A 27,914-nucleotide genomic window follows, 5' to 3' on the forward strand; every position below is an offset into this window, starting at 1 on the left:
TCTTTGCCTTCCTCAAGGTTCCAAAGATGCCGTTTTCTTCTAGAATTTTATAGTTTTAGCTTTTACGATAAGGTCTATGATCCATATCAAGTTAATACTTGTCTATGGTATAAGGTAAGGATCAAGGTTCATTTTGTGTGTGTGTGGATATCCAATTGTCTCAGCACCATTTGTTGAAAAGACTTACCTTGACGTCTGTTGGAAATCAGTTGACATACGGGTCTGGACTGTACTCTGTTTCAATGATTTGTATGTCTACCCTTATGCCTACCTACCACACTGTCCTGTAAACTGTGGTTTTATACTAAGGCTTGAAAACAGATATGTATGTGCTCCAACTTTGTTTTTTCTATGCATGTATTTCCATATAAATTTGAGTCACCTTGTCAAATTAAATATTTTTTCCTTCTGGGATTTGGGGATAACTGACAATTTTAACAATCCCGAGTCCTCTAATTCATAAGCATGAATAGCTATTTATTCAGGTTTTTAATTTCTCTTGGCAGTTATTTATAGGGTTCAGGTCTTGTACATATTTTAAGTTTATCCCTATATATTTCATGTTTTGGGATGCTGATGAGCACTATATGGTTTTATTTTTCAATTTCCAGTTGTGCTTTTCTACTATGTAGAAAATGATTGATTGTTACACTGACCTTGTATCCTGCAACCAGTGCCAGTAATTTTTTTTGTAGATTCCTTAGGATTTTCTAATCACACAATGTTATCATTTGAAAATAGTTTCACTTCTTCCTTTGCAATTTAAATGCCTTTAAAAATAGTAGTTCACAGTGTTCATCAAATTTGAACAATTTTGAGCCATTATATATCTTCCTAGGCGCATCTCAAACTCCTGTACCCCTTTTCCCCCTTCCCCTATTGGAATGTCTTCCTCAAAATTATCTAAATTCTCCTTTGAGACAGCATGGAGGGACCTGGAGAGTATCATGCTAAGTGAAATAAGTCAGTCAGAGGAAGACAAGTATCACATGATTGCACTCATATGTGGGATCTAAGGAACAAAATAAATTGATGAATGGAATGGATTCAGAGACATGGAACAGAGTGGGGAATCTCAGAGGGAAGGCGGGAGAGGGTGGGTGGGTGGGAGGTAATCAACCAAAGACCTTGTATGCATATATGAATGGCCCATGGACACAGACAATAGGGTGCTGAAGTTGGGGGGGGGGCGCGGAGGGGGTTAATGGGGGAAAAAGGAGGACATACTAGTATGTAATACTTTCAATAATAAAGAATTATTTTTTTAAAAAGACAAAAAATTATCTAAATTCTCTGGAGCAGGCTGGTAGTACTGCCTGAGCAATGGGCTGAGAGCCTGGATCACGACCCTCCTGGACCAGGTTCCTTTTTCTCCTCTTTGGTGCCGTCCCTAACCTTCTCCTCCCGGTGAGGATGACTTCATACCCTGAGAAGCTCAGGGAGCTGGGTCTCTAGTCCTCAGGTGGCCGCCCTGACTGTGGCCAGTAGGAAGGCCGAACAAGCGGATTGCTTCTGCTGGCCTGTGCAGAAAATCTTTTGCTATTTCTATATCTTCTCTGTGAAATGTCTATTGAAAGCTTTTGCTCATTTAAAAATACCAGATTGTTGTATTATGAGTTACAAGGATTCTTTTTTTTTTTTTTTTTAAACTCAGTAGGCATTTCCCCTACTGAGGATTAAGCCTGCACCTGGGCATGTGCCCTTGACCGAAATTGAACCCAGGACCCTTCAGTGCCCAGGCAAATGCTCTATCCACTGAGGCAAACTGGCTAGGGCAAGGATTCTTTATATATAGTATTCTGGATACAAGTTCCTTATCACAATATACATTGTGAATATTTTCACTTTTTAAATGGTGTCATTGGGATAACAGAAGTTTTACATTTTGATGAAGCCCCATCTGTCTGTTCTTTTCTGATAAATGCCTTTTATTGTCATTGTGTCTAAGAAATCCTTGCCTTCCTCAAGGTTCCAAAGATTCTGCTTTCTTCTAGAATTTTATAGTTTTAGTTTTTATGATAAAACTTTTATCAACGGAGTTCAGGAACCATCAGAAAAGTGCTAACGCGCTGATTTGGGGTGACTCAAAATGTTTCAGGCCTGTAACTGGTTTACACACATCTCACAGCAACCTCATGAGGTAGGTTTTTAAATTCTCCCCATTGAGGAAACTGAGGCATAGAGAGGTTTAGTTGCCCACAACTAATAAGACCGGTGGAACCAGAAATTTGGAATTTGAATTTCAGTACTCTGACTCCAGAACCTGCCTTCTTAACTGTGTGCTTTAAGGAAAAATAGGCAAGAGCTATTAGGAGAAAGTGTGGGTATTTGGAGGCAAAAAAAAATTTTTTTTAAAGGAAAGAGATATAGGTTGGAGAACAGTGGGTTATTATTTTTCCTGTGGAAAAGAGTTCTTGTTAGCCCTACGTCTATGGATTCTCTGTATCTATTCAAACTTTTCTCCTCTGGTGTCTTCACATGTCTGTCCTCTTCCCTCCAGCTTCCCTTAACATCCATTATTCTGCGCATTTAAATTAATGCCCTGAGAACCCCTGGCTCCATGGAATCCACACAAGTTGGCCAAATCCTGTGTCTCCGCCATCCATGCCCCACAGGCCAGTAAAAGTGCTACGGGGTTAAGTGGACACAACTTCCCCCAAAGCTCTTAAGAATGGGTCCGGCGGGAACATCCCGGCACCTGTCTCCGCGTCCCGAAGCCGCCTTGGGAAGTGCAGGGCGGGGCGTGACCGCGCTAAGCCCCGGTGGGTTCCGTCTGTCCCGGTGCACCGGCGGGGCGCACGTCGCCAGGTACACGATAACTAGGGCGTCTTTCCGAGGGGAGGTCCCCCCAGTCCGCGAGGCGGACAGGTCTTCCGTGGGCGCCTCGAAATCACACTCCGGGCCTCGCTCCCGCGCTCCGGGCGGGGGGCCGGGTCCCGCCTCGCGCGCGCTCACGAGGCCGGGGGCGGGGCGCGCGGGGTGCCGGCCGGGGGCGCCCGCTCCTCCCCCCGCGAGCGGCCGGGCTGGCGGCGCCGAGCCCCCTGCGCGCGGCACATGGGGCGCCTGACCGAGGCGGCGGCAGCGGGCAGCGGCGCTTCGGCGGCGAGCTCGGCAGGGCCCCCGCCCACTCCCCTGCCCGTCTCGGCCACCTCCCCCGGCTGCACGGCCACCATGGCGTTCAGCGAGGAGGACGGCACCAACGGCGGCGCCTCGGAGGCCGGCGAGGAGCGGGAGGCCCCCAGCAGGAGAAGGCGCCTGGGCTGGGCGGCCACCGCCTGGCTCACCTTCTACAACATTGCCATGACCGCGGGGTACGTGCGCCCCGAGGGTCCCGGCTCTCCCGCAGGCCCTCCCCGCGCTGCTGTGCCCGTGACTCCGCGCCCGGGGCGGCGACTGGGTGGTGGGGGGCGCCGCGCTCCGGAGCGCGCGGGTGGGGCGTGCGGAGGTGTGTGCGGGGCGGAGCGCGGGGTGGGGGGGTCCCGGCGCCGGGGCCGCGGTGGGGGGCCGTGGGGGCCGCGGGCGGAGGCCGTGGGGGAGGGGCGCGGGCGCCGCCGCCGGCGGGTTGAATGGAGCCGGGCGGGGGATCGCCGTGCGCCCCGGGCATTGCCTAATACGGTGCCCGGCGTGGCGGCGGCCGCGGGCGCGGGCCGGAGGTTAAGTATAGACCGGGGCAGGAATGCGGGGCCGACCCGCGGAGGAGGCCGGGCCGCTTCGGCCCTACCGCCCCGGCGCCGCCGCCGCCACCGCCGTTGAAGAAACGCGTGGGTCCAGCCACCCCGGAGCCCTGAGCGGTCCCTCCGGTGGCCCAAACCAGCTCTCCCGACCGCCGGCCCCTAGCGTGCTTTTCCGCGTGTTGCAGATCGCTGGGTAGAGTTTTCCTAACTGTTAATGTCACCACGATTTTTTTTAAGCAATAGTACTCTCTAGACTAGCGCTGACTTGGTACGATTTAAAAGAAAAAAAAAAACACCCTGCCTTACTGGAGGATGTCACTCGTGCCAGCATCGTTATGGCCCCGTGCTCCCTTATTGACACCCTGTAATTCGTTTCTGCCTTTGAGTTTGTTAAGGTTACACAGTGCCTGTGGCTCTTCAGAGACCTGTCAAAGTGACTTAAGCTGTTAAGAGCCTGCTCTTCCCTTTCTCAGTTGCGTTGCCTTTAAAAAGAAGTTATTTTCCACATGGCCTGAACCTAACCTGTGTAAATGTGGGGAGAAGTTTAAAGCTTTCATACAAAGTTTATAGAAAAATGTGATTGTCAAAGTTTTAATAAATGATTTGACACAGTACTGAGTACCTATTATGTGCTTAATGTACTAGTATAATCCTGAACACCAAATACAGTTCATAAGAAATATAATATTTATTGAGGATTTACTATGTGCGAGGCACTGTGTTGGTACCACCTCATTGTTAATCCTCTACAATCCTGTGAGGGGTATATAATATTATATTTAATAGATTAGGAGACTGGGGCACCAAGACGTTAAGTAGCTTGCTCGCAATCACACAACCAGCAATTGTCAGACGTGTACTTCAGCCAAGTCTGACTTCTTCTTCACCCTTCCGCTTTACTAAATTTTATGATCTTGAAAGTGGAAAACTAATATATTCAAAGCAACCGGAGAACAATTGAGCACCCACTACGTGCTGCTGCCTTTAAATGTGGAGACTGAAAGAGTTCCCTCTTCTCTGTGTGATAGTCTCATCCAGTTAATAAACATTTATGGAACACCTGCCATGTATTACCTGGTCTGCTGTCCCTTCTTTTTCCAGTCCAGCCTTTCTTTAGAAGGTCAAGTTACCTTCTAAGAAACAAAGGTCAATGCATAACTCCAGTTCAATGCCTTACATGACTTGCCATTACCTTTACCATAATCAAAGGGATTTAGGCTGTGTGCCATTCAAGGCCCTTTGCACTATGCTTCTGGATTTCCCTTTTCAGTTTTATTGCATTTGAAATTCCCTCTAATGCACAATGCCCTCAAAGCACCATGCATTTTAGTTTTCATGGCTCTCTCCATCTTTGCTCAGGCTGTTTTCTCTTTGTCTAATAGCCTCCATATACCTCCCGTGACTTCTAACCAAGTCACTCTGTTGAAGTGTTCTAGGTCTCTTACTTGACCTGGAGCAGAATTAAATGCTCTCTCCTTTGTGTTCTCACACTTCATTCCTCTCCTTTCTACCTGCCCCAGCAAATTACTGCTTGTCTGAAACTTGTCTGTCTCCCTGCCTGTAGTGAGAAGGTCTCTTGTTATTTTCATCTCTGTTTAAAGGTAAGGATAATTGAAATGGAATAATCTACATAACTAATTCTTTGGAGTTTTTCTAGAGATATTGAGATTTGAAGAAGGAATAGGATTTGCATATGTACAGGATAGATATTTCAAGTGAGATAAATTCTGGAAATAGGCATGGGATGTAAAAAAGCTTGGTATATTATCTTGATTTAAGTGGAAGGTTGGGGAATCCTATATAATAAAGAGGTAATATGCAAATTAACCATCATGCCCTCACAAGATGGCTGCCTATGACCAGGCCGGCAGGGGGGTTAGGGAGGGACGACCAAACGACTGAACAGCAGGCTGCGTGGGCTGACTAGGCCAGTGGGGGGTGGAGGGGCGTGAGGGGCAACCAGGCTGGCAGGGGGGGCAGTAAGAGGCGACCAGGTCAGTGGGGGGGGGGGGGGGGAATTAGGGGTGACCAGGCCAGCGGGGGGTGCAGTTGGGGGCGACCAGGCCAGCAGGGGGGCCAGTTGGGGGTGACCAGGCTGGCAGGGGGGGCAGTTAGGGGTGATCAGGCCAGCACGCAGAGGCAGTGAGGGGCTATCAGGCCGGCAGGGCGGGGGGCAGTTAGGGGCAACCAGGCAGGCAGGCAGATGAGTGATTAGGAGCCAGCGGTCCAGGATTGTGAGAGGGATGTCTGACTGCCGGTTTAGGCCCGATCCCCCGAGGGGTTCCGGATTGGAGAGGATGCAGGCTGGGCTGAGGGGACCCCCACCCCATGCACGAATTTCATGCACCGGACCTCTAGTAGTGACAGATAAGGTTGGAGAAGTTGTTTTGGAAGTGGGACATCAAGATTTACATTTAATGGAGTGGATAGCAGAGGGTTAGTTGAGGGTCTTTTTGTTTCTTCATTGAACTTGCTTATTTTGTTTTTCTCTTAGCAGAACTTTGGAGTGTTTATTAGTTTTTTGTAATAATTTTGAAAACAAGCCTATATAATAATCCTATATAATAAAAGGCCAGAGGTGTCATGACCGAAATGACCAGAGACCAGATGACCCCTCGTGGGCTGGCCCTGCCCCCAAGCAAGTGGTTAGGGGCAATCAGGCAGGCAGGCAGAGTGGTTAGGGGTGATCAGGTAGGCAGATCAGCGGTTAGGGGTGATCAGGTAGGCAGACCAGCGGTTTGGAGTGATCAGGTAGGCAGGGGTCACTGAGGGGTAAAAGGGGACATCTGTAATACTTTCAACAATAAAGACAAAAAAAATACACACACACACACACACACACACACACACACACACTTCTATCACTGCAAACAATGAGCATGCATGACTAACAAATACTTTTGAAGCTGTTAAGTGCATTGTTCTAGGTGAAGTAAGTGACGTAATATAAATATTTTAGGCCCTGTCCTTGAAGAAGTGTAACCTGGGGCATTTATATATGGCAATAAAAGACAAATGAAATACATCTCTACAGAGGTGTCAGGTCAGATAGGTGGGGGGAATCAGAGAATCAAAGCTTTGTGGGGGAGACCATTGCATTTCAGCTGAGCTTTGAAGGATGAGTAGGATTTATTCGGCATGGATGGGGAGACAGCACGAGTTAGGATATAGAGGTTTACCATTGCTGGACGTGCTGATGAGGCAGCAACAGAAGGGCTGAAGTATAGGGAGGGATATGGAGATAGAGGGGTAGCTTGGGCCACTGCAAAGGCTTTTTAAATGCCTTGCTAACATGTTTGGACTTAATCTGTAAGCAGTACAGGAAGGTGTTGATTAAAGGTTATGTTTCACTCCTTTTTAACTGGGTAACCTCAGATAAATTACTTAACCTCTGTGACCCTAAGTTTTCTCATCTGTAAAATTGGAACAGCACAGCTTTGCTAAATTATTACAAAGGAATAAACATATCATGGATATGAGGTGTTCATCAGAATTCCTGACACACAGTGGATGTTTAAAATGATAATTCCTATTTCTAGTGGTTAATTTAAAAATGCACTTCCTGCAGAAAGAACAACTATTTAAGATATTTTCACAGTAAACATAGTATGAGTTATTAGAGCACCAAACCCACAATTCAGGCTACAGTTGTTCATATTGAAAATAATTCAGTAATTCTTAAATAATAATACAAGAATAAACTGTTTGATGTACTCACAACTGTAAACCCGCTTTTGCCTCACCCTGTATAAGTTTCCCAAAATGATAAGTAATAGGCATATATTTATTCCTGAGGACAGAACCATGCATGGATTTACCACAACTTGTTTATCCGTTCATCTGTTGATGGACATTTGGGTTCTTTCTTGTTTTGGGCTATGACAAACCTATGGACATTGATGTACAGATTTTTATATGGATACATGCTTTCATTTTTCTTGGGTAAATGTCTCCAAGTGGAATGGCTGGGTCATATGGTAGTCACATTCTTGACTTCTTAAGAAACTGCCAAAATGTTTTCCATTTTCATGGTCAGTGAATGACAGTTCCAGATGCTGCCTATCTTCACCAGTACTAGGTATGGTCAGTCATAGTTTTAGACATTCTAATTGGTATGTTGTGTTATCTCATTGTGGTTTTAATTTCCATTTCCCTAGGGACTAATGACACTGCTCATCTTTTCATGTGGTTACCACTTGTTTACCTTTTTTGGTATAGTGTCTGTTCAAATCATTTGCTCATATTTTATGGGGTTGTTTAATTTTCTGTTAAGTTTGAGAGTACTTTAGTCTGGATACAAGTCCTTTATTAAATTATGTGACTTGTAAATATTTTGTTCAAGTTGTGGCTTAGCTTTTTATTCTCTTCATAGTATCTCTCAAACAGCAGAAGGTCTTAAAGGTTAAAACATGGATTGGTTAAAAAAAATGGGATAATGGTATTATGGTTATGTTGGTTAAAAACAATGCTCTTAGAGATGCATAATAAGCATTTATGAATTATAGGATGTATGATTTGATTCAAAATAATGAGGGAAGAGTGATAGTGGGAAGAGAAATGAATAGAGGTTTGGATGAAACAAGATTGTACATAGACAATGGTTTGAAGGTGGGCAATGGGCACTTTATACCATTCTCTATATCTTTGTATATGTTTGAAATTGTTTGTAATAAAAATTTAAAAAGCAGTGTTTATTTTATTTTTTTTAAAAAGGAGATATAGATAATCAAGTTCTTCAAGAAGCAGGTGGTCTCCAAGAAATCTCAGGAGAGAAAGAAGCATGAGAAGACAGCTAGAGGAAAGCTCCTCTCTCTATAGGGTTTTTCAGGGTCATTATAGCCATACTGGCATGAGAACGAGGCCCTGTGTTTAGCAAGTGATGGCATATATCTCCTGTTACAGCACTGTTCTGTTGTCTCCACTTACTAATTTAGTTCCTTGAGGTAAGAACTATCCTGTTTACCTCGAATTCCCCAGCATCTAGCACACTATCTGGCTCAGCAATAAATGTTGAACCTAAAGATGAATGAATAAACAGATGAATTAAGCAAGTAAGCAAGGAACCTTCTGCAAGTGGAATACATGTTTATATTTTCCCACCAGAGTATTTTATCGAAGACTGAATGTATCTATTTGGGTTCGTGTTTGGGTAATCAATAGCTCTGGCATATTAAAAAAACAAACAACTTTTCAGAAAAGAATTTCTAAACGCAGAAGTTCTAATTGTTTTTGGAACACTTTTGGTTTTATTACACTTACTAAACTGATGGATGTAGGAAGTCCAAAATTAGGGAAAGGTAGGGCACTTAGGAAAGGTTGTGATGGTAGGACTTAAGGAGAGAGCACTAATTAGTTTAGATTAGTTTGCAGTGGTCGGCAAACTCATTAGTCAACAGAGCCAAATATCAACAGTACAACGATTGAAATTTCTTTTGAGAGCTAAATTTTTTAAACTCAAACTTCTTCTAACGCCACTTCTTCAAAATAGACTCGCCCAGGCCATGGTATTTTGTGGAAGAGCCACACTCAAGGGGCCAAAGAGCCGCATGTGGCTCGTGAGCTGCAGTTTGCCAACCACGGTCCTAGCGTATTTACTGAAAAACAGATGAGAGGTTAGCGTAGATGGTTCAGTGGCCCTTTCTAACCTCACAGTGTTCATTTCCTTTATTTTAAACAGGTGTGTTATCATACTATACTAGTTGGTACAATACTGCCACCTATAGAGCAACAGTAAAACTTGTTATAAAGTTATAAGGCATGGATTTTTATATCATCCTATTTAAAAATATAGTAAAACCTCAATATAATGGATTAATTCGGGCTAGGGGGTATCTGAAAATCCCCCTAGCTGAAAATCCATTATATAATAAAGTAGGTTTTCTGAATATGTATGTTAAGAAATTGACAAATTAGTTTTTACTTATGTAGACACGTTTATGTAATTACAAGTAAGTATGAAAAGCTTAATTTCACAGAAAAGTTTTCTGTATGTATCACAGTAATTTACATTTAGGCTGAATAGGTCTAGTAAATGTGTGCATTCATCAGTCACTGTGAGTAAACAAATACGCACTTTTGGGGCGTGGCTTAGTGCCCATGGGAACATAGGCTGACATGCATTAAAACTGCTGTAGAAAGACACACCACGGGACAACAGAACCAATTACCGTGTGCAATTCGATGTAATCACGTGCTAATCATTCACTGAACATTGTCTTCCTGGTGTTAAATTGTATGAGTTGTTTGTATATCGTGGGAATTAATTCCTTATCAGATGTGTCATGGGCAAGTATGTCTTCCGTACTTTGGGTTCCCTTTTCATTTTGATGGTTTCTTTTGCTATGCAGAAGCTTTTTAGCTTGATGTATTCTCATTTGTTAATTTTTTCCTTTGTTTCTCCCTAGGAGATGTATGAGCAAAAATTCTGCTATGTGAGACGTCTAAGATTTTACTGCCTATATTTCCTTCTAGGATTTTTATGGTTTCGTGACTTAACATTTGAGTCTTTTATCCATTTTGCGTTTAGCCTTTGTGTATGGTGTAAGTTGGTGGTCTAGTTTCATTTTTTTGCATGTATGTGTCCAATTTTCCCAACACCATTTATTGCAGAGACTGTCTTTACTCCATTGTATGCTCTTGCCTCCTTTGTCAAATATTAATTGAACATATTGGCATGGGTCGAATTCTGGGGTCTCTGTTCTGTTCCATTGATCTACCATATATGCCTGTTCTCGCATCAGTACCAGGCTCTTTTTATTACAGTGGCTTTGTAGTATAGTTTGATGTTTGATATTGTGATCCCTCCAACTTTGTTCTTTCTCAAGATTTGCTGAGGCTATTCGGGGTCTTTTTTGATTCCATATGCCTTTTTGGAATATTTGTTCTAGATCTGTGAAATATGCCGTTGGTATTTTAATGGTATTGAGTTGAATGCATAGATTGTTTTTGGTATTATGATATTTTAATGATGTTAATTCTTCCAATTCATGAACAAGGTATATGTTTCCACTTATTTGTATCTTCCCCTATTTCCTTTTTCAGTGTCCTATAGTTTTCTGAGTATAGGTCTTTTACCTCCTGGGTTAAGTTCGTTCCCAGGTATCTTATTATTTTGTTGCAGTGGTAAATGAGATTTTTTTTTTAGTTTCTCTTTCTGATAGTTCATTATTGGTGTATAAAAATGCCATTGATTTCTGGATATTAATTTTGTATCCTGATATTTTGCCATATTCATTTATTAAATCTAGTAGTTTTTTTGTTTTTGTTTTTGGTGCAGTCTTTAAGATTTTCTATGTACACTAGTAATATCATGTCATCTGCAAATAATGACCATTTTACTCTTGCCTTTCTGATTTGGATGCCTTTTATTTTCCTTTCTTGTCGGATTGTTGGGGCTAGGACTTTCAAAACTATGTGGAATAAGAGTGGTGAAAGCGGACATCCCTGTTTTGTTCCTGATCTTAAAGGAAACACTTTTAATTTTTGCCCATTGAGTATGATATTGGCTGTAGGTTTGTCATATATGGCTTTTTTATGTTGAGGTATGACCCCTCTATTCCCACTTTGCTGAGAGTTTTTATCATAAATGGGTGTTGACTTTGTTGAAGGCTTTTTCTGCATCTGTTGATATGTTCATGTGATTTTTATCCTTCATTTGGTTTATGTGATGTATCACATTTATTGATTTGTGATATTGTACCAGCCTTGCATCTCCAGAATAAATTCCACTTGGTCATGGTGTATGATCTTTTTAATGTATTGCTGGATCCGATTTGTTAATATTTGGTTGAGGATTTTAGCATCTATGTTCATCAGGGATATTGGCCTGTTATTTTCTTTCTTTGTTGTGTCTTTATCTAGTTTTGGAATTAGGATAATGCTGGCCTTGTCAAAAGAGCTTACACTCCCTCCTCTTGAATTTTTTGGAGTAGTTTGAGGAGGATAGGTGTTAGTTCTCCAACTTGCCAGTGAAGCCATCTGATCCAAGATGTTTGTTTGCTGCGAGTGTTTTGATTACTGCTTCAATTTCATTAGTTGTCATTGGCCTATTCTGGTTTTCAGATTCTTCCTGATCAAGTTTTGGAAGATTGTATGTTTCTATGAATTTGTCCACTTCATCCAGGTTGTCCAGTTTGTTGGCATATGATTGTTCATAGTATTTTCTTAAAATCTCTTGTATTTCTGTGATGTCAGTTGTTACTTCTGATTTTATTTACTTGGATCTTTTCTATTTGTTTCTTGATAAGCCTGGCTAAAGGTTCATCAATCTTGTTTATCTTTTCTAAGAACAAGCTCTTGGTTTCATTGATCTTTTGTATTATTATTATTTCTTTTAGTCTGTATGTCATTTATCTCCACTCTGATCTTTATAATTTCTTTTCTTCTATTTACTCTGGAATTTTCTTGTTATTATCTTTCTTATTCTTTTAGTTTTAGGGTTAGATCATTCATTTGAGCTTTTTCTTATTTCTTGAGGAAGGCTTGTAATGCTATAAACTTCCCCCTCAGGATTGCTTTTGCTGTGTCCCATATATTTGGGGTTGTTGTGTGACACAGCAATTGTTTTTATTTAATGAAAATTGTAAAAATATTAATTGATTCTTATTAATGATTTTACTTATAATTATATATAGCTATGTATTACGTTTTTGTATAAAGTACATATTTATACAGCTTTTTACCTTAAGAAGTCACTATTTGATTACTTTATAATAAGTTTATTTTTGGTAATAAACCTGATTTTTTTCAGTCTGTCATTTTATCTGGTGGAGCCAAAGATACAGTGGACATTGTTTGGTTTCAAATATGTTCTGTTCATCCCCTTGAAGAGTTCATGTAAAAGTAATATTTATTTCTTCCTCAGATTTTAAAAACAGAATAACAAATTGAGAGCATAAGACATACATGTTATTATTATTTAAAATATGGCATTCTTTATAGGAAGATTAGTTGTATTCATTTTGACAAAACTTTATAAAATACTTTCATTTTCTCTAGGTGGTTGGTTCTAGCTATTACCATGGTGCGTTTTTATATGGAAAAAGGAACACACAAAGGTTTATATAAAAGTATTCAGAAGACACTTAAATTTTTCCAGACATTTGCCTTGCTTGAGGTAAGTTTTCAGTGATTCTATTTTTTGTCATTGTAATATTTATTTGAAAATATATTTGTTGAGCAAAAGCAATTTTGCTGATTACATACCACCTACGGATTCATTTAAAACCAATGTCAACAGGGATTTATTTTATGTTGTATGGTACTGACTTGTGATTTTTTTATTTGCTTACAGATAGTCCACTGTTTAATTGGTGAGTTTTTTCTTTAATTTTTATGTTTGGTATAAATTACCTTGAAGACAATGGTTGACTTGTTTTTCTCTTTAAGGAATTGTACCTACTTCTGTGCTTGTGACTGGGGTCCAAGTCAGTTCCAGAATCTTTATGGTGTGGCTCATTACTCATAGCATAAAACCAGTAAGTGACATGAACATGTTCTCTACTTGAGCCTGCAAGACAGCTCTTTTATTAATAGGAATCTAAAATATTAGTACTGGTATATTTCAGGAAGCAGAATCATTGGACAAAAGAAAGCTTGGGTTTCGATTTAAGTGTGTTTGTCCATTGACTCAACGAATTAGTAGAATAACTTTGAAGCACAAGCAAAACTAAATATTAGCATTTTATATTCATAATGTACTCTCCTCTGGTGTGTTCCAGTTTTTAAAATTAATATTACTATGCTGTCAATTGGTTAACTGAAAATTTTCTACTGAAGTTATGTATATTGTCTTTGTTTATGTAATTTGAACTTGTCAGTGTAAACCATTAATTTTCCTCATTTAGCATTGAGTGTTGTAGCAACACACATAAAAAGTAAGTGTAGTTCTGGAGATATGAACAAATGTCAACGACAACGAGTTAGAAGGGTTAAGGAACTTAGGGAAAACAAGCACGTTATTTATTGAGGCATGACAGGAGAGAGACCCGAATCTAGTTAATGGCTTAAACCCTTTTAGACAAACAAACACATGCTTACGATGTCAAGACATTGGGCCTTTTAAACCCATGACAAGCATTTCCCAGATGGGCCCTTCTGACCTTCTTGACAGCCTCTGGAGTCTCCTGTCTACTTGAGGACAGATCTCTGGCCTCCTTTCCATTCCTCAGATGCCTTTCTCTACTTGGGATGATACTTAACCTCCCTTCCATTGCCTGCAAGACTCACTGCCCCCTCCCTGTCTGCATGGGGACAGATTGCTGACCTTCTGCCCTGTTATTACTCTACACTCTAGCTCTCTTGACCAGTATCTTTCACTCAACTTACTCTATCCATCTGATCCCTAACCAATGACTGCCATACAGAGAGCAATGAGTGCATGCCACATGGAGAGCCAGACATTTAATTCAGATTGCTGTGTAGTTTAAAAGCAGGAGTCGGACATTAACAGTATAAAAGAGAGACTATTCTGGACAGGGAATGAATATAACAGCGGGGCCAGGACCACAAAGAGTCTGAAGACTGAGAAAGAAGAAAGAAAAGACAGAGTGGCCAACATTAACTGGAGAAAAGAATTTGAAAACAAGCTAAAGGTGGCTAGTCCCCAAGAGAAAAAAGATCCATATGCTTGCTCTTTTGATTTATTTATTTTTTATCCTCCAGAGGATCTCTGCCTTAATAGTACTATTTAATTTTATCCAACTCTTTAATTAATTCAACCAACATTTATTGAGTGCATTCTACACACCTGGCACTGTGTTAATTTCTGGATTTACAATGAATAAGGCAGTCCCAGCCAACGTGCTGAGGATCTGGCTATTAGTAATGCAAATATAGTTACCGCCTCACGGAGCCTGTGATTGGGATAGATACTAGACAAGTTGTTGCACAAATAATTGTTTGATTATATTAACGTTAGTGCTTTGAACCAAGAGACCAGCATGCCTGGCAATATACTTCGGGACTTAGCCTGACTTAGGGAATAAAGGAAGGCTCCCTGAGGAAAGAATGTATAAGTTGAGTATTGATAGGTATACAAGAGTCAGGTAGACAAATTTTAGTACAAAATTGGCAAGTGTTATAATACAGATATGAACAAAATACTGTGAGAACAAGGAAAGTGAGCAAATAACTGCTCAGGGTGAAAGGAATTGTTTGGGAAAAGTTTTCCAGAGGGTGTGATATTTTAGCTGGATCTTAAAATATGAGGTGAGAAGGGGTTTTCTATGGGATTAGCATTCTAGTTAGAGGGAATAGCATTTGTTAAGGCATAAGTGTTCAGAGCATGTTCTGGAAAGAATACAAAGTTTAGTGTCACCAGAGAGGTGTTGGGGATTTGGGGTGGGGCTGGGTCAAGTGTTTGCAGATGAAGTTGGAGAGATTTCTGAGCTCAGATTATAAAGAACCTTGAACTTCATGCTCAGGTGGTAGGATTATATCTTTTCCTCTTAAATAGTGGGAAGCCAATGAGACTTAAATCACTAGCTGCCTCCAATTTTGTTTTCGTTTGTTTGCTTCTTTGTTTTGCTTTTAAGAGAAAACTTTCACCCATGAAGAGAATAAAGCAGTGGAGAGATTTTTTAGGAGGCTGTCACGATAGTCTGGATGAGAGATGATAAGGCCCTGGATTCCATTGGTGGTAGCAGGGCCAAAGATGAGTGGTCAGATTCAAGAGTTAGTGCGACAGTGGAATGACTAATAGAAAGTCGGAGGGTTAGATTGTTCCCATGCTGTTTTGAGGGGGTGATGTTGCCCTGGGATAGCTGAGTTACTGGCTGGAGTGAATTGTGAGAGAGAATCCAGTACAAATGTGCCTATTTCTGTGCTGAGGATACTCTGAAGTTGTGTGTTTATAATGAATTAGGTAGTGGTGACTGCATTTGTTTTCTGTCTTACATCTGTCTAACCCTACCATTCCATTATAATAAAAGACACACAGTAAATAAGATAAAATATCTTCATGGAGAAAAAAGCTCAAGCTTAAACGACACTGTGGATTTCTCTGTCATTCTGCAGATCCAGAATGAGGAGAGTGTGGTGCTTTTTCTGGTCGCGTGGACTGTGACAGAGATTACTCGCTATTCCTTCTACACATTCAGTCTTCTCAACCACTTGCCATACTTCATTAAATGGGCCAGGTGGCGATGCCTTGTAATTTAGTTTCTCACAGTCCTGTGCATGCGTATTTTGTTGCTGAGCTAACACCAGAGAATTAAAATTTGTGTTTCAGCCCTGTAATGCCAGGGTGCTGTTGTTTTGCATACTTAGCAAAACATTAAAGTTGCATTCTAAAGGCTTAAATTAATGATCAGGAAGAAATAATATATATTTTTAGGAAATCAATATAAGATAAATTATATTAGTACCCTTATGCTCTAAGTTGGTCATTCATTTTTCTTTAAAAGCAAAATATACATTTTGGAAATTATATTAGATAAACAGTGTCCCAAAAGCATGGCATTTTGTCTGATTGGTTTAAATTATCATTGATTTAAATGATAAATACAATTTTTAGTACCTTATACATACAATGTCAATTTTTTTGTATGTATAAAATACTAAGACAGACATTTAAAAAGTCACACTTATTTGAAATTGTATTATTTGGACTGGGAACAAAATTTATATTTTATTTATTTATTTTTTTAAATATATTTTATTGATTTTTTACAGAGAGGAAGGGAGAGAGATAGAGAGTTAGAAACATCGATGAGAGAGAAACATCGATCAGCTGCCTCCTGCACACCCCCTACTGGGGATGTGCCCGCAACCAAGGTACATGCCCTTGACCGGAATAGAACCTGGGACCTTTCAGTCCGCAGGCCGATGCTCTATCCACTGAGCCAAACCGGTTTCGGCAAAATTTATATTTTAAAGGTTCTAAATATATATATCCTAAAACAATTTTTAAAGCAAAATATATATTTTTTTCATTTTAAAGGTTGAATTCTTTGAGCAGTTGATATTTTACAAAATTATTATAAAAACAAGATGGTTCTTTGGAGAACAAACCGCAAAGCATAGATTTGTTCATTGCATTTTCTGTTGTACTTATAGTGACAATAACATCAATAACAACTTAATGTGCTCTGCACCAACTGCATAGTTGAAATGCAGGCATGAGCACAACAAAATCCCTGTCCACTCAGGATGGAGGAGGCAGAAAACAAAACCATTAACAGCTCTGTGAAATGCCAGGGGTAAGAAGTTCAAGGAGGCACAGGATAAGAGATGTGCATCTTGTGTACATCTACCCCATGTAGGTAGGATAAAAGGATTTCACAGTATTTCCATTTCTTTACATTTGTCTGTTTAAACTACAGAAATAATACGTTTTCTTTGTAAAAAGCTCAAATAGCACAGAAGTTTGTAGAATAAACACAGAAAGTTTCTCTTTGTGCTCTGACCTGACCCACTCCCTACCCCTCGGAGGGAAAAAGAGTGACGTTTACCCATCCAGATTTTTTCATATTATCAAAAATGTGAACACAGTGTGAGTTTTTTTTAAATATATTTTATTGATTTTTTACAGAGAGGAAGGAAGAGGGATAGTTAGAAACATCGATGAGAGAGAAACATCGATCAGCTGCCTCTTGCACACCCCCTACTGGGGATGTGCCCGCAACCAAGGTACATGCCCTTGACCAGAATCAAACCTGGGACCCTTGAGTCTGCAGGCTGACGCTCTATCCACTGAGCCAAACCAGTCAGGGCACAGTGTGAGTTTTTAAAAACATAAATAGGATGGCATTATACTTGTTTTTTGTTTATATGTTGGAGATCTCTTTTTTAAAAAAAATGTATTTATTGACTTCAGAGAGAAAGGGAGAAGGAGAGAGAGATAAAAACATCAATGATGAGAGAGAATCATTGATTGCCTCCTGCACACCCCCTACTGGGGATCGAGCCCACAACCCAGGCGTGTGCTCTTGGCCGGAATCGAACCTGGGACCCTTTAGTCCGCAGGCTGACGCTCTATCCACTGAGCCAAGCCGGCTAGGGCTTTTTTTTTTTTTTTTTTAATCACTATAGGTATATTTAGATTTAGCTCTTTAACTCTTTAATATTCCATAGTATGACTGACCCAGTTTTGTATTGCTAGAATTTAGATCATTTTCAATTTTCAAATGTTATAAATATGGCATCTCAAATAATGCTATATCCATATTTCTGTTGTTTTTTAAAGCTCTGATATTTATACTCATACATTCCTAACTTGTTTGAAGGTAATCTATAAGCTGGTGTCAGGTTTGTTTTTGATCTTTATATTTAAAAGCCTATCACTCTTTCTTTAGTGACTACTTCTTTTTTTTTTATAACTCATATTATGCATGCTCACATATAATAAATAAGAGTATATAAACCAAAAAGAAGGAAAAAAAAACTTTTAAATTCCTTATAATCGCCCTGCACAAGGATAATCACTGTTGTGTTATATAATTTTTTAGACTTTTAAAATATTTTCTAGTTCTTTTTTCAACATTTGTGGCTTACCATTTTGTATGTAATAAAATTCTTTAAAATTATAATTTGAGCTTAAACAAATTGTCTGTCTTAAGAAAGTTCCATTACCATTTATATGTGTTTGGTTGGTTTTATTCCTGTTGTATCTGAAAACTTACTCACTTTTGGTGATTGGGCCCATCATAATGTTGGCGGTTTGAAAGCTGTACTCAAATCCTAGAATGCTTGTGAGTGCCATTTTGCATGACCTCAGTCTTTCCGACCTCTAACACCTTTAAAAATACAAATTCATGATATAGTCTTTTTTAATTTGCTGTATTTATAACATTTGTGGAAGATAGTGGTCTTGAATATTTTGCGTGTCTGCCTTTTGGGATGATTTGCATGTTTTGAATTTCTGGAAAAGTTCACAACTGTGCCATAGCATGTTAAAATTTGCTGTTCAGAAATCCTTTGTCAATTGCCTTAATGTTAAATAAGGTATTATAAAATCTCTCAAATTTGAAATGCACATGTTAGCATAATACATCTTGTCAGTTCATTATAATCATGAATTACTATATTTTGTGTCAAAAATTGTAAAGATCCCAACTGTCGATGTATATATTTGCCAACCCCCTTAAGGAACCTAAAATCATATTTGTACTTAAGTTCAAATATTAAAGCTATTCTCAAATAAAGCTCCACTTTAGAAGTGCCTTTTTATTTATAACTAGTTAGCCTACTGTGACAGTTTGAATATAACTTGATCCTATTTGTGTTAAAAGTGTTCTTAGAAAAGTCCACCAAACAGATCATTGTATATTGTTATGTTTTCATATTGATTTCCAGTTTAACTTAAAAAATACATTCCCTTCAAAAAAATTTAGGTGAAAATTAGGAATCTTTAAGGAACATTATGTCTTTTTCTGAATGGTAGTTAAATCATACTGCCATCAGAACTTAGAGAGTGATGATGTAATCTTTTAAAAACACAAAGTCAAATAAATTATACAATTTATTCCCATTTTATTAAAAATAATCACTCTTTAAGGCTTTAAATGAGTTTATTATAGGAGTGATTTTTTTTCTATTAAAGAACAATGCTACCAAAAAAAGCTGAGAATCACATAAAGTTTATAAAAATGACTTAAATAAGTTTGAATGTTTTACTTGAAAAAGGAATATAATATGTTCAGTTATATGATTTTAAATTGAGATAGGAAAATGATATTGGAAAAGATTGATTTAAATGATACACAAATAACTACACAGACTGGAAAAGAAACCAGGTTAGATATACTGAAGGAAAGGAGGGCGTAAACTGGGACAGGAAAAGGATAATTTTTCTTTTTAAAAAAATATATATTTTTATTGATTTCAGAGTGGAAGGGAGAGGGAGAGGGAGATAGAAACATCAGTGATGAGAGAGAATCATTGACTGGCTGCTTCCTGTACGCCTCACACTGGGGATCCAGCCCGCAACCCAATCGCCATGCCAACGCTCAATCACCATGCTGGCTGGGCCATTTTTCTGTCTTTACTAGTTAATCTATTTTGGCAAATAATTCTGTCCCTATCCACCATCTTTTATCCTTGTATAACTGGCATCCTATATAATAAAAGCCTAATATGCTAAGTGTCCGGTTGGCTGGTCAGCCATTCAAAGTATAATATGCTAATGATATGCTACAGCTGCTCAACCGCTCGCTGTGACGTGTACTGACCACCAGGGGACAGATGCTCCAACCGGTAGGTTAGCTTGCTGCTGGGCTCTGGCTGATCGGGTCTGAGCAAGACGCCGAACATGCCCTGGAGCCCTCCCGCAGTCCCTCCCCGGCTGGCCAACCTCCTGCGTCCCTCCAGGCCTGCACCCTCTCACAATCTGGGATCCCTCGGGAGATGTCGGAGAGCCAGTTTCGGCCCTATCCCACAGACCAGACCGAGGGACCCCACTGGTGCACGAATTCATGCACCGGGCCTCTAGTATAGGAATAAGATTGTCTCTAGGCTTCTGTCATACTGACAAATTTTACTTTTCTTTACAAATATTTCTTAATGCCAACAAAATTGTTAAATAAAATATGGATTATTTTTCCACCAAAAGTTTGACCTTAATTTTCAGTTACACAATGACTGACTTGGAGAAAAACTATTTTCTTTAATGCCTCGGGTCCTTGAGGCTGCTGCTCCTGGACCAGTAGGAACTTGGAGACTGTTGCCCTAACTGTAGCATAAATGATGCCTGGCCTGCTCTATGTCAGGGAACGTGCCACAGTCCACGTGGACAAACTGATTTTTGGATTTTGAATAGAACTTTCTTAGTTCTATTTTAAGCAAGCTAAACTATTTTTAAAAAAGATATTTTTTTTATTGATTTCAGAGAGGAAGGGAGAGGAAGAGAGAGAGAGAAACATCAATGATGAGAGAGAATCACGGATGGGCTGCCTCCTGCACCCCCCCCTCCTGGGGATCGGCCTGCAACCCAGGCATGTGCCCTGACCGGAAATCTAACTGTGACCTCCTGGTTCATGGGTTGATGCTCAACCACTGAGCCATGCTGGCCAGGCTACCTAAACTATTTATTAAAGTGGGAATTCAGGGAACAGCTTGTTGTGGAAGTAATTGTAGACAATTATTGGTTACTGATGCTTTAGGTGTTATCAGTTTTTTGAAATATTAATTCTCTTTTAATTAGTAACCACAAAGGGTTTTCCAAATTCCTTCAAATAGGTAATTTCAAGGTTTAGATGTAAAATTAGGATCATAACTGGTCTTTTTAAAGCACAGCATTTGAACAATAAATGTGTAGCTGCAGGGGAAAAAATCAGTTATGATTCCAGGTGTCAAAGAAGTTACCTTTAAAATACCTTACAAGCTTACATATGCTTTACAAATCAATACTTAGATACTTTAACCATTTGTACGCCATAAACATCTATAGATGCAAGCGGCAGACCTTTTTAAATTAAATTCAAAATATCGTGTCAGTTAACTGGTCAAAATAGTTTAAAAACTGCATATACATGTAAAAAATGTATACTACTTTAAAGTAAGTTGACTATTTTATGATCATGTCATTTGAAATGGAAACTGCTATGAGAAAAAGGATGGTAATTAAATTAATAAGCAAATAATTAAAGTAGGAAAAAAATTAACCTTTTTATGTGAAGTTATTGTAAATATGTATAGGAAGGAGAATTTTTAAGTTTAAACATAGCAGTAGCAAAAGAACCATGATACAAAATTCAATACTTATTCTAGAAAGATAACTTTGAGGTTTTTCTTTTTCCAGATATAATTTTTTTATCATCTTATATCCTGTTGGAGTTGCCGGTGAACTTCTCACGATATACGCTGCCTTACCATATGTGAAGAAAAGTGGAATGTTTTCAATAAGACTTCCTAATAAATACAATATCTCTTTTGACTACTATTATTTTCTTCTTATAACCATGGCCTCGTATATACCATGTAAGTATCTATTTCTAAGTACTTTGATTTAGCATATGCTATGAAAGTTTTTGGAGAGATATCATAATTGCTAGCTTAATAAGCAAGGAGAAGTAACAGCTTACAAATACATCAAAACTTCTATTCATGGAAATGCTCTAAAACTGGATTGTAGTGATGGTTGCACAGCTGTATAAATTTACTAAACTAAAACTGTACACTTAAAATGGGTGAATTTTAGGGTATAAAAATTACACCTCAGTAAATGTGTATATAAAAAATACCTCTATTCAATCCCACATATATTCATTTATATGAAACTAGAGGCCTGGTGCACGAAATTCGTGCACTGGCCGGCGGGGTGTGGTGGTGGTGGAGGGGGGCGGTGTGCACTTAGCCTGGTCTGTGCCCTCTCGCAGTCTGGGACCCCTCAGGGGAATGTCCGCTTAAGCCGGAAGGTGGACATCTCTCTCACAGTCCGGGATCCCTCGCTCCTTACTGCCCACCTGCTCGCTGCTCCTTAGCATTGCTGCGAGGTGGGAGAGGCTCTCGCCACCTCCGCTGCACTCGCCAGCTGTGAGCCTGGCCTCTGGCTGAGCAGTGCTCCCCCTGTGGGAGCGCACTGACCACCAGGGGGCAGCTCCTGCGTTGAGCGTCTGCCCTTTGGTGGTCAGTGTGCATCATAGTGACCGGTCATTCTGGTAGTTCTGCTGTAAGGGCCACTTAGGCTTTTATTATATAGATAATTGAAGAGCTAGTGAGTTAGAAAAGGCTTTTTCCATGTTATGAGAAGAAAGTAAGTAAATTAATATACAAATTATTACCTTCTCAAAATTACTTAAAAATAAGCTAAGTATGATTTATTTTTTTTAAAGAAAAGATAAAGCATGGGTCAGTGAACTATTTTTAAGCATTTAGAGTTATGTATTTAATAGAAACATTTTATCCTAGAAAATGCCAGGTCATTTTTATCTATTCATTAAGCATATACTTGGAGAAATCATCTAGGAGTACATTTAGTCTTATACCATTATGTGTTGCTCTATGCTCTGGAAAATAATGAAGCTACTTTTCTTAAAATATTTTTAGTAACTCAGCCTCTTCTCATTTCTCATCACCTTTCAATAGTTGCAATGAATTAGTGAGGCTTTAATTGCTTCATTTAAGCACTAATAATGATCAATGTTTAGGTCAAATTTTGATAGTTACTAGCAGGAAATAATGTAAAGCAAGGTGGTTAGTTACCCTTCTGAATAAAATTAGAGATTGGTGTCAGTGAGAGGGAAAGGGAAATAAGAAAAGTTTATAGAATCTAAAGTCTACATTGACGCAGTATAAAATATGTCATCTAAAGGGGATGAACATAAAAACTGGCCAGCACCTGGAGGCGTCCAATTTTTAAAAATACATTTTTATTGATTTCAGAGAGGAAGGGAGAGGGAGAGAGGGATAGAAACATCAACAGTAAGAGAATCATTGATCACGTACCTCCTGCAGGCTCCCTACTGGGGATGGAGCCCACAACCCAGGCATGTGCCTTGACCGGGAATTGAACCACAACCTCCTGGTTTATAGGTTGACCCTCAACCACTGAGTCACACCAGCCCAGCCAATTTGTAAGCTTTTCAAAATCAAAATGGACTTTGGTCAGGTAGTGTTTTTATTCCCCTCACTTGTGCCATTTCAGCCTGACTCTCATTAGGTTTTCACCAGCGTTAGCTCAGGAGAGCTAAGGAGTGGTACACCTATGGCAATTATTTGTATCCCCTGCTTTTCCCAACACTCAGTGAATGGCAGCACACCTTGAGCAGAGCCAGACCTTGCTTCAGTGTCTGTCATATCATAGTTGCAGTTTCAGGGGTTGGGTTCTCATTCCTTTTGGCCACTGAGACATCTGCAAAAAACCCAGGGCACAACAGATCACGGTTGAAACCAGCAAACTAGTAACTTTCGACCATGTGTTTGCAGGTGTCCTGGGAAGCGTAGACCCACTCCTATGCCAGTAGCAGCTTCTCAGTTTATTATGCTGACATTTACCTGAGAGGCCCACTTGCTGGAAGATCAGTCAAGCCAGGGGGATGTTCTCCACTTGATTATTATTAGTAATGATAAATAATGGTGCTTTGCTTACTAAATTCTTTGCTAATTAAAAGTATTAAAAGTCCTTTTTGAGTACTTATTTTAATACTCAAAAGAAGTATTGTTAGTTCTCATTTATCATGAGGACTTTATAGATTAGAGAGGTTAAGTGGATGGATTAAAAGTCACCCAGCTAGTAAAAAAGGTCAGGATTGGAACTCAAGCCTACACTTCTACTAACCTCGGAATGTTAGAGAAGCATTTGCAATCACTGGTCAGTTAGCTTTCAGTATATATGACCTGAATATATTTAGACCCTTAGGTATAGTATGATGGTTACGTATATTAAGATGAGTAGTACCTACATTTTTTTTTTTTTTTTTTGGCTCTCGAAATTTCTTTTTTTTTTTTTATTAAATATATTTTATTGACTTTTTACAGAGAGGAAGAGAGAGGGATAGAGAGTTAGAAACATCGATCAGCTGCCTCTTGCACACCCCCACTGGGGATGTGCCCGCAACCAAGGTACATGCCCTTGACCGGAACCGAACCTGGGACCCTTGAGTCCGCAGGCCAACGCTCTATCCACCGAGCCAAACCGGTTTCGGCAGTACCTACATTTTAAAAAGTAAAATCTGTTGTGCATTTTTGCTCCATTTGAGCCACAGGCTAAAAACAGTTATCTGAAGTTGCTGAAGCTAGATATTCAAAGCTTGTTTTGTCATTAAAGTCATTGGTTTGATTATTCTGTGTCCATTTTCAGGGATGTTTTCACATTTGTATTGTCGATAGTTAATGTGAATTTGTTCATCCATTAACGCTTACAGTGTGATTTAAACCATTGATTCACATTGACTCAGAATAATTCTCCAAATTTGATAGGGCAGATGACAGCTTGTCTGACTGATCTAATACATGCACATGGATGTGCTTGTATAAAACAGACCACTCTTACACCCAGCCAAGCGGGGCCTCTGCTCTGGGCCCTGTTCTGGCTGTCCACTGATCACCGCTCCACCCCCCGCCTTCTAGATCACACTCTGGAAACCCGGGACCATGGAATTTGCTGTCCACATGGCACTGAGTGTACATCTAGGCACTGCATAGGCCTCCTCCCCAGTCTGTTCTCCTGAGGGTTAACCATGTTGGCAGTGTACACAGCCCTGAAATCCAGGTGTATAGCTAGGGGCAGCTGTTTGTGAGGGGTACGGATGGAGGTATGAGCTGTGTGGGCTTGCATATCCACACACATATTCACAATACCCCTCGTGGTATAGGACAGCCAATGGAATGGAGAGCAGGGGCCAGGCGGGCAGTTCTGTGCTGGAATGTTCTGGCACAATATTCCAAATTGTTACTAAATTCAAACATGGCCTTCCAGGTCATTATGAAAGTTTATTTGTCAAGGTAGTGTTAAAGTTTGCTACGAGACCTCACAGCTTATGCATTAAAGTATTTAGGCCGATGGTCTGTGGCGTCCATTTGTACTCTCACCCTGAGCTCTGTAAATACTAGGGGGTAGCAGTGGCCTCTGATGTGCTTGCTTTCAAACTTTGCCACCTTTAAGAGGTTTCAAGTTTAAATAATTTCCAACAATAGCTTATCTTTCTTTGTTTTCTTTTTTCAATGAAGTATTTCCACAACTCTATTTTCACATGTTACGTCAAAGAAGAAAGGTGCTTCATGGAGAGGTGATTGTAGAAAAGGATGACTAAATGACCTCTACAAACAAGGTGCTTTTTCCAGAATAACCAGGATTACTTGAGTCCAAGTTTTAATAACAAGAATAAACAACTTCATGAAATACTACAGATTGTATTATTTCTTCAAATATAACTTTGAGACATGTGGTGTTTGCCAATATTTGTCTTCACATTGTGCCAGGTCCATTTTCTACAAGAACTATGCAAGTATTTATCAACTCCTGGGTAGGCGATCATCGTATTACTTGCAAAAACCCCTTTTGTTAGTTTTTTTTTTTTTTTTTTAGTTTCACTAAATTGTTTTGCAATGTATGCTCAAAGCTTTAAAAACCAATATTTAGCAATTAGTTCAGTGATTTAACATTGTAGTCCTGCCAGTAATAATTTATGTGATATTTATAAATGAAAGTAAATACAGAGTTATAATAGCTCATTAATAATGTATTGGTGTTTCTTGAAACCAAGAACTATTTTTTCAAGTTATAAGGGAGCATTTTGATTAATAACAGTTTTTGGAAGCATGGATATACTTTACTGTCGTGAGACTTTTGATATAGATGTCACAATTGGAAAATATTATTTGGAAGTATATCTATGCAATTGAAATTACTTACACTACTAAGCAAATTTATTTTTATTTGAATTAGCCATTTAAAGACAACCTTTTCAATGCTAAAGGTTTTAATGGATTAGAAACAACATAAGTATATACTTTGCCTCCCTTATCTACACTAATAAAAGAGAAAAATGCAAATTGACCATACCTTTGTGACGCCCACCAGCCAATCAGGAGTGGGTATGCAAATTAACCCAACAAAGATGTGGGTTAATTTGCATACCCAGGCGCTGAGTGGCCGGGGGCGGGACGCTTGCATTGTCGCCATGGCGATGACGCAGGCATTCTGCACCATCCCAGCCACTCCAGGCCTCTGGGCAGCGTGGGAAGGCAGAAAGGCTGCTCCGGCCGGAGCAAAGGCAGTGCCGGCAGCCAAGGGAAGGAAGGCCCATTCTTGCACGAATCTTCATGCATTGGGCCTCTAGTTAAAAAATAAAGACATTAGGTCTGATCATAATATTATACTCAGAACTCTGGCTGAGAAAGGCTGCTCTATACCATGGGATTGTCTAATAAAAATTATAATAACATTTTTGAGATACTGAGGTAAGTTTTGGCCTATGGCCTGAAACAGATTCATTTTATGTGAATTCCACTGAAAAGCAAGTCTTATAATAAAGCTCTCTATGTGTTTAATAGAATGATACACTGAACGATATACTTTTATACTGCTTTAATTCTTAAATAGGTCCTTTAAAAATTTTCCTCCTTATATTAAGGTATACTCCTTAGTCAAGTAAACTAAGTAACCCAGTTTAGAGAGAACACTAAATATGTGACTTAAAAAGAAAAGGAACTTTTGCCTACCATGATATATAGGCATAATTTTGGCTTTAAATGTTCTATTATTGCTTGTGTTTACCTCAACATGTAACATTACACTTCAAAATTTTGTGACCACGTTCTTATCAAATGATTTCACGTGATTTGTAGTTCAGAATAGTTTTTCAAACTCTCATTTTAGATAACTTGAATTTTATAAGGTGCTATTTCTTTTATTACATTATATTGTAATATTTCCTGTGCAGCTGAATGTTTTAATTAGCAATTATGTATTAGGTTACTAATTCTCAAAATGCTGATGTACATTCTCTGCTTACATGGCTTGATCAGTTTTCATTTTTTTTTCATTTTGAATTTTTATATGGAAGAGGTTTTCAGGGAGATTTTATCTTTGGTAATATAGTATAAAATGTTCACATACTTATCTTGTTAGATTCCTGTCTTACGAAAAATACTTCAAATCCTTTCCCTGAAATTTGTATTAATTCAACTCATGCTTCCTTTGAACAGCTGTACTACTCTTTAACCCCTCACCCCTTAATTTGTGGACTATCTTGAAGTAGAAATTGTGATTAACTTTAATTAGAAATGAAAATGCCCCTCGTGCACTGTTGGTGGGAATGCTGATTGGTGGAGCCACTGTGGAAAACAGTATGGAGTTACCTCAGAAATTAAAAATGGAACTGCCTTATGATCCAGCAATTCCACTCCTGGAAATATATCTGAAGAAACCCGAAAACACTAATTCGAAAGACTATATGCACCCCTATGTTCATTGCAGTATTATTTACAATAGCCAAGATTTGGACACAGCTAAGTGCCCATCAGTAGATGAGTGGATAAAAAAGCTGTGGTATATTTACACAATGGAATACTATTTGGCTGTAAAAAAAAAAAAAAAAAAGGAAATCTTACCTTTTGTGACAGCATGGATGGACCTAGAGAGTATTATGCTAAGTGAGAGAGTATTATGCCAGTCAGATCAAGACAAGTGCCATATGATCTCACTTATATGTGGAATCTAATGAATAAAATAATCTAACAAACAGAAACAGACTCATAGATACAGAGAACAGACTGACAGCTATCAGAGGGGTAGGGGTTGGGAGGCTGGGTGGAAAAGGTGAAAGGATTGAGCAAAAATCCCCAAACACACACACACAC

At 39.5% G+C, this 27,914-nt stretch overlaps 1 protein-coding gene across 1 annotated transcript; it reads left to right on the plus strand.

Moving 5' to 3' along the window:
- Positions 1-2,992: 2,992 nt before the first annotated feature.
- On the plus strand, positions 2,993-27,914 carry HACD1 (3-hydroxyacyl-CoA dehydratase 1). The gene is made up of 7 exons (XM_079775469.1): positions 2,993-3,311; positions 12,672-12,789; positions 12,967-12,985; positions 13,062-13,150; positions 15,690-15,811; positions 21,412-21,590; positions 25,281-27,914. The coding sequence occupies exons 1-7, from the start codon at positions 3,055-3,057 to the stop codon at positions 25,361-25,363; spliced, it is 867 nt and encodes a 288-aa protein (XP_079631595.1). The 5' UTR covers positions 2,993-3,054; the 3' UTR covers positions 25,364-27,914.

This window comes from Cnephaeus nilssonii (assembly GCF_951640355.1).
Source record: "Cnephaeus nilssonii genome assembly, chromosome: 1".
Taxonomy (NCBI): Eukaryota; Metazoa; Chordata; class Mammalia; order Chiroptera; family Vespertilionidae; genus Cnephaeus; species Cnephaeus nilssonii.

What these genes read in the sequence shown, in the direction of transcription:
- HACD1 (XM_079775469.1), top strand. Translation starts at nt 3,055, where the DNA reads ATGGGGCGCCTGACCGAGGCGGCGGCAGCGGGCAGCGGCGCTTCGGCG. An exon ending in AACATTGCCATGACCGCGGG is followed by an intron (nt 3,312 to 12,671) that starts GTACGTGCGCCC and finishes CATTTTCTCTAG; the next exon opens with GTGGTTGGTTCTAGCTATTA. An exon ending in CATGGCCTCGTATATACCAT is followed by an intron (nt 21,591 to 25,280) that starts GTAAGTATCTAT and finishes TTTTCAATGAAG; the next exon opens with TATTTCCACAACTCTATTTT.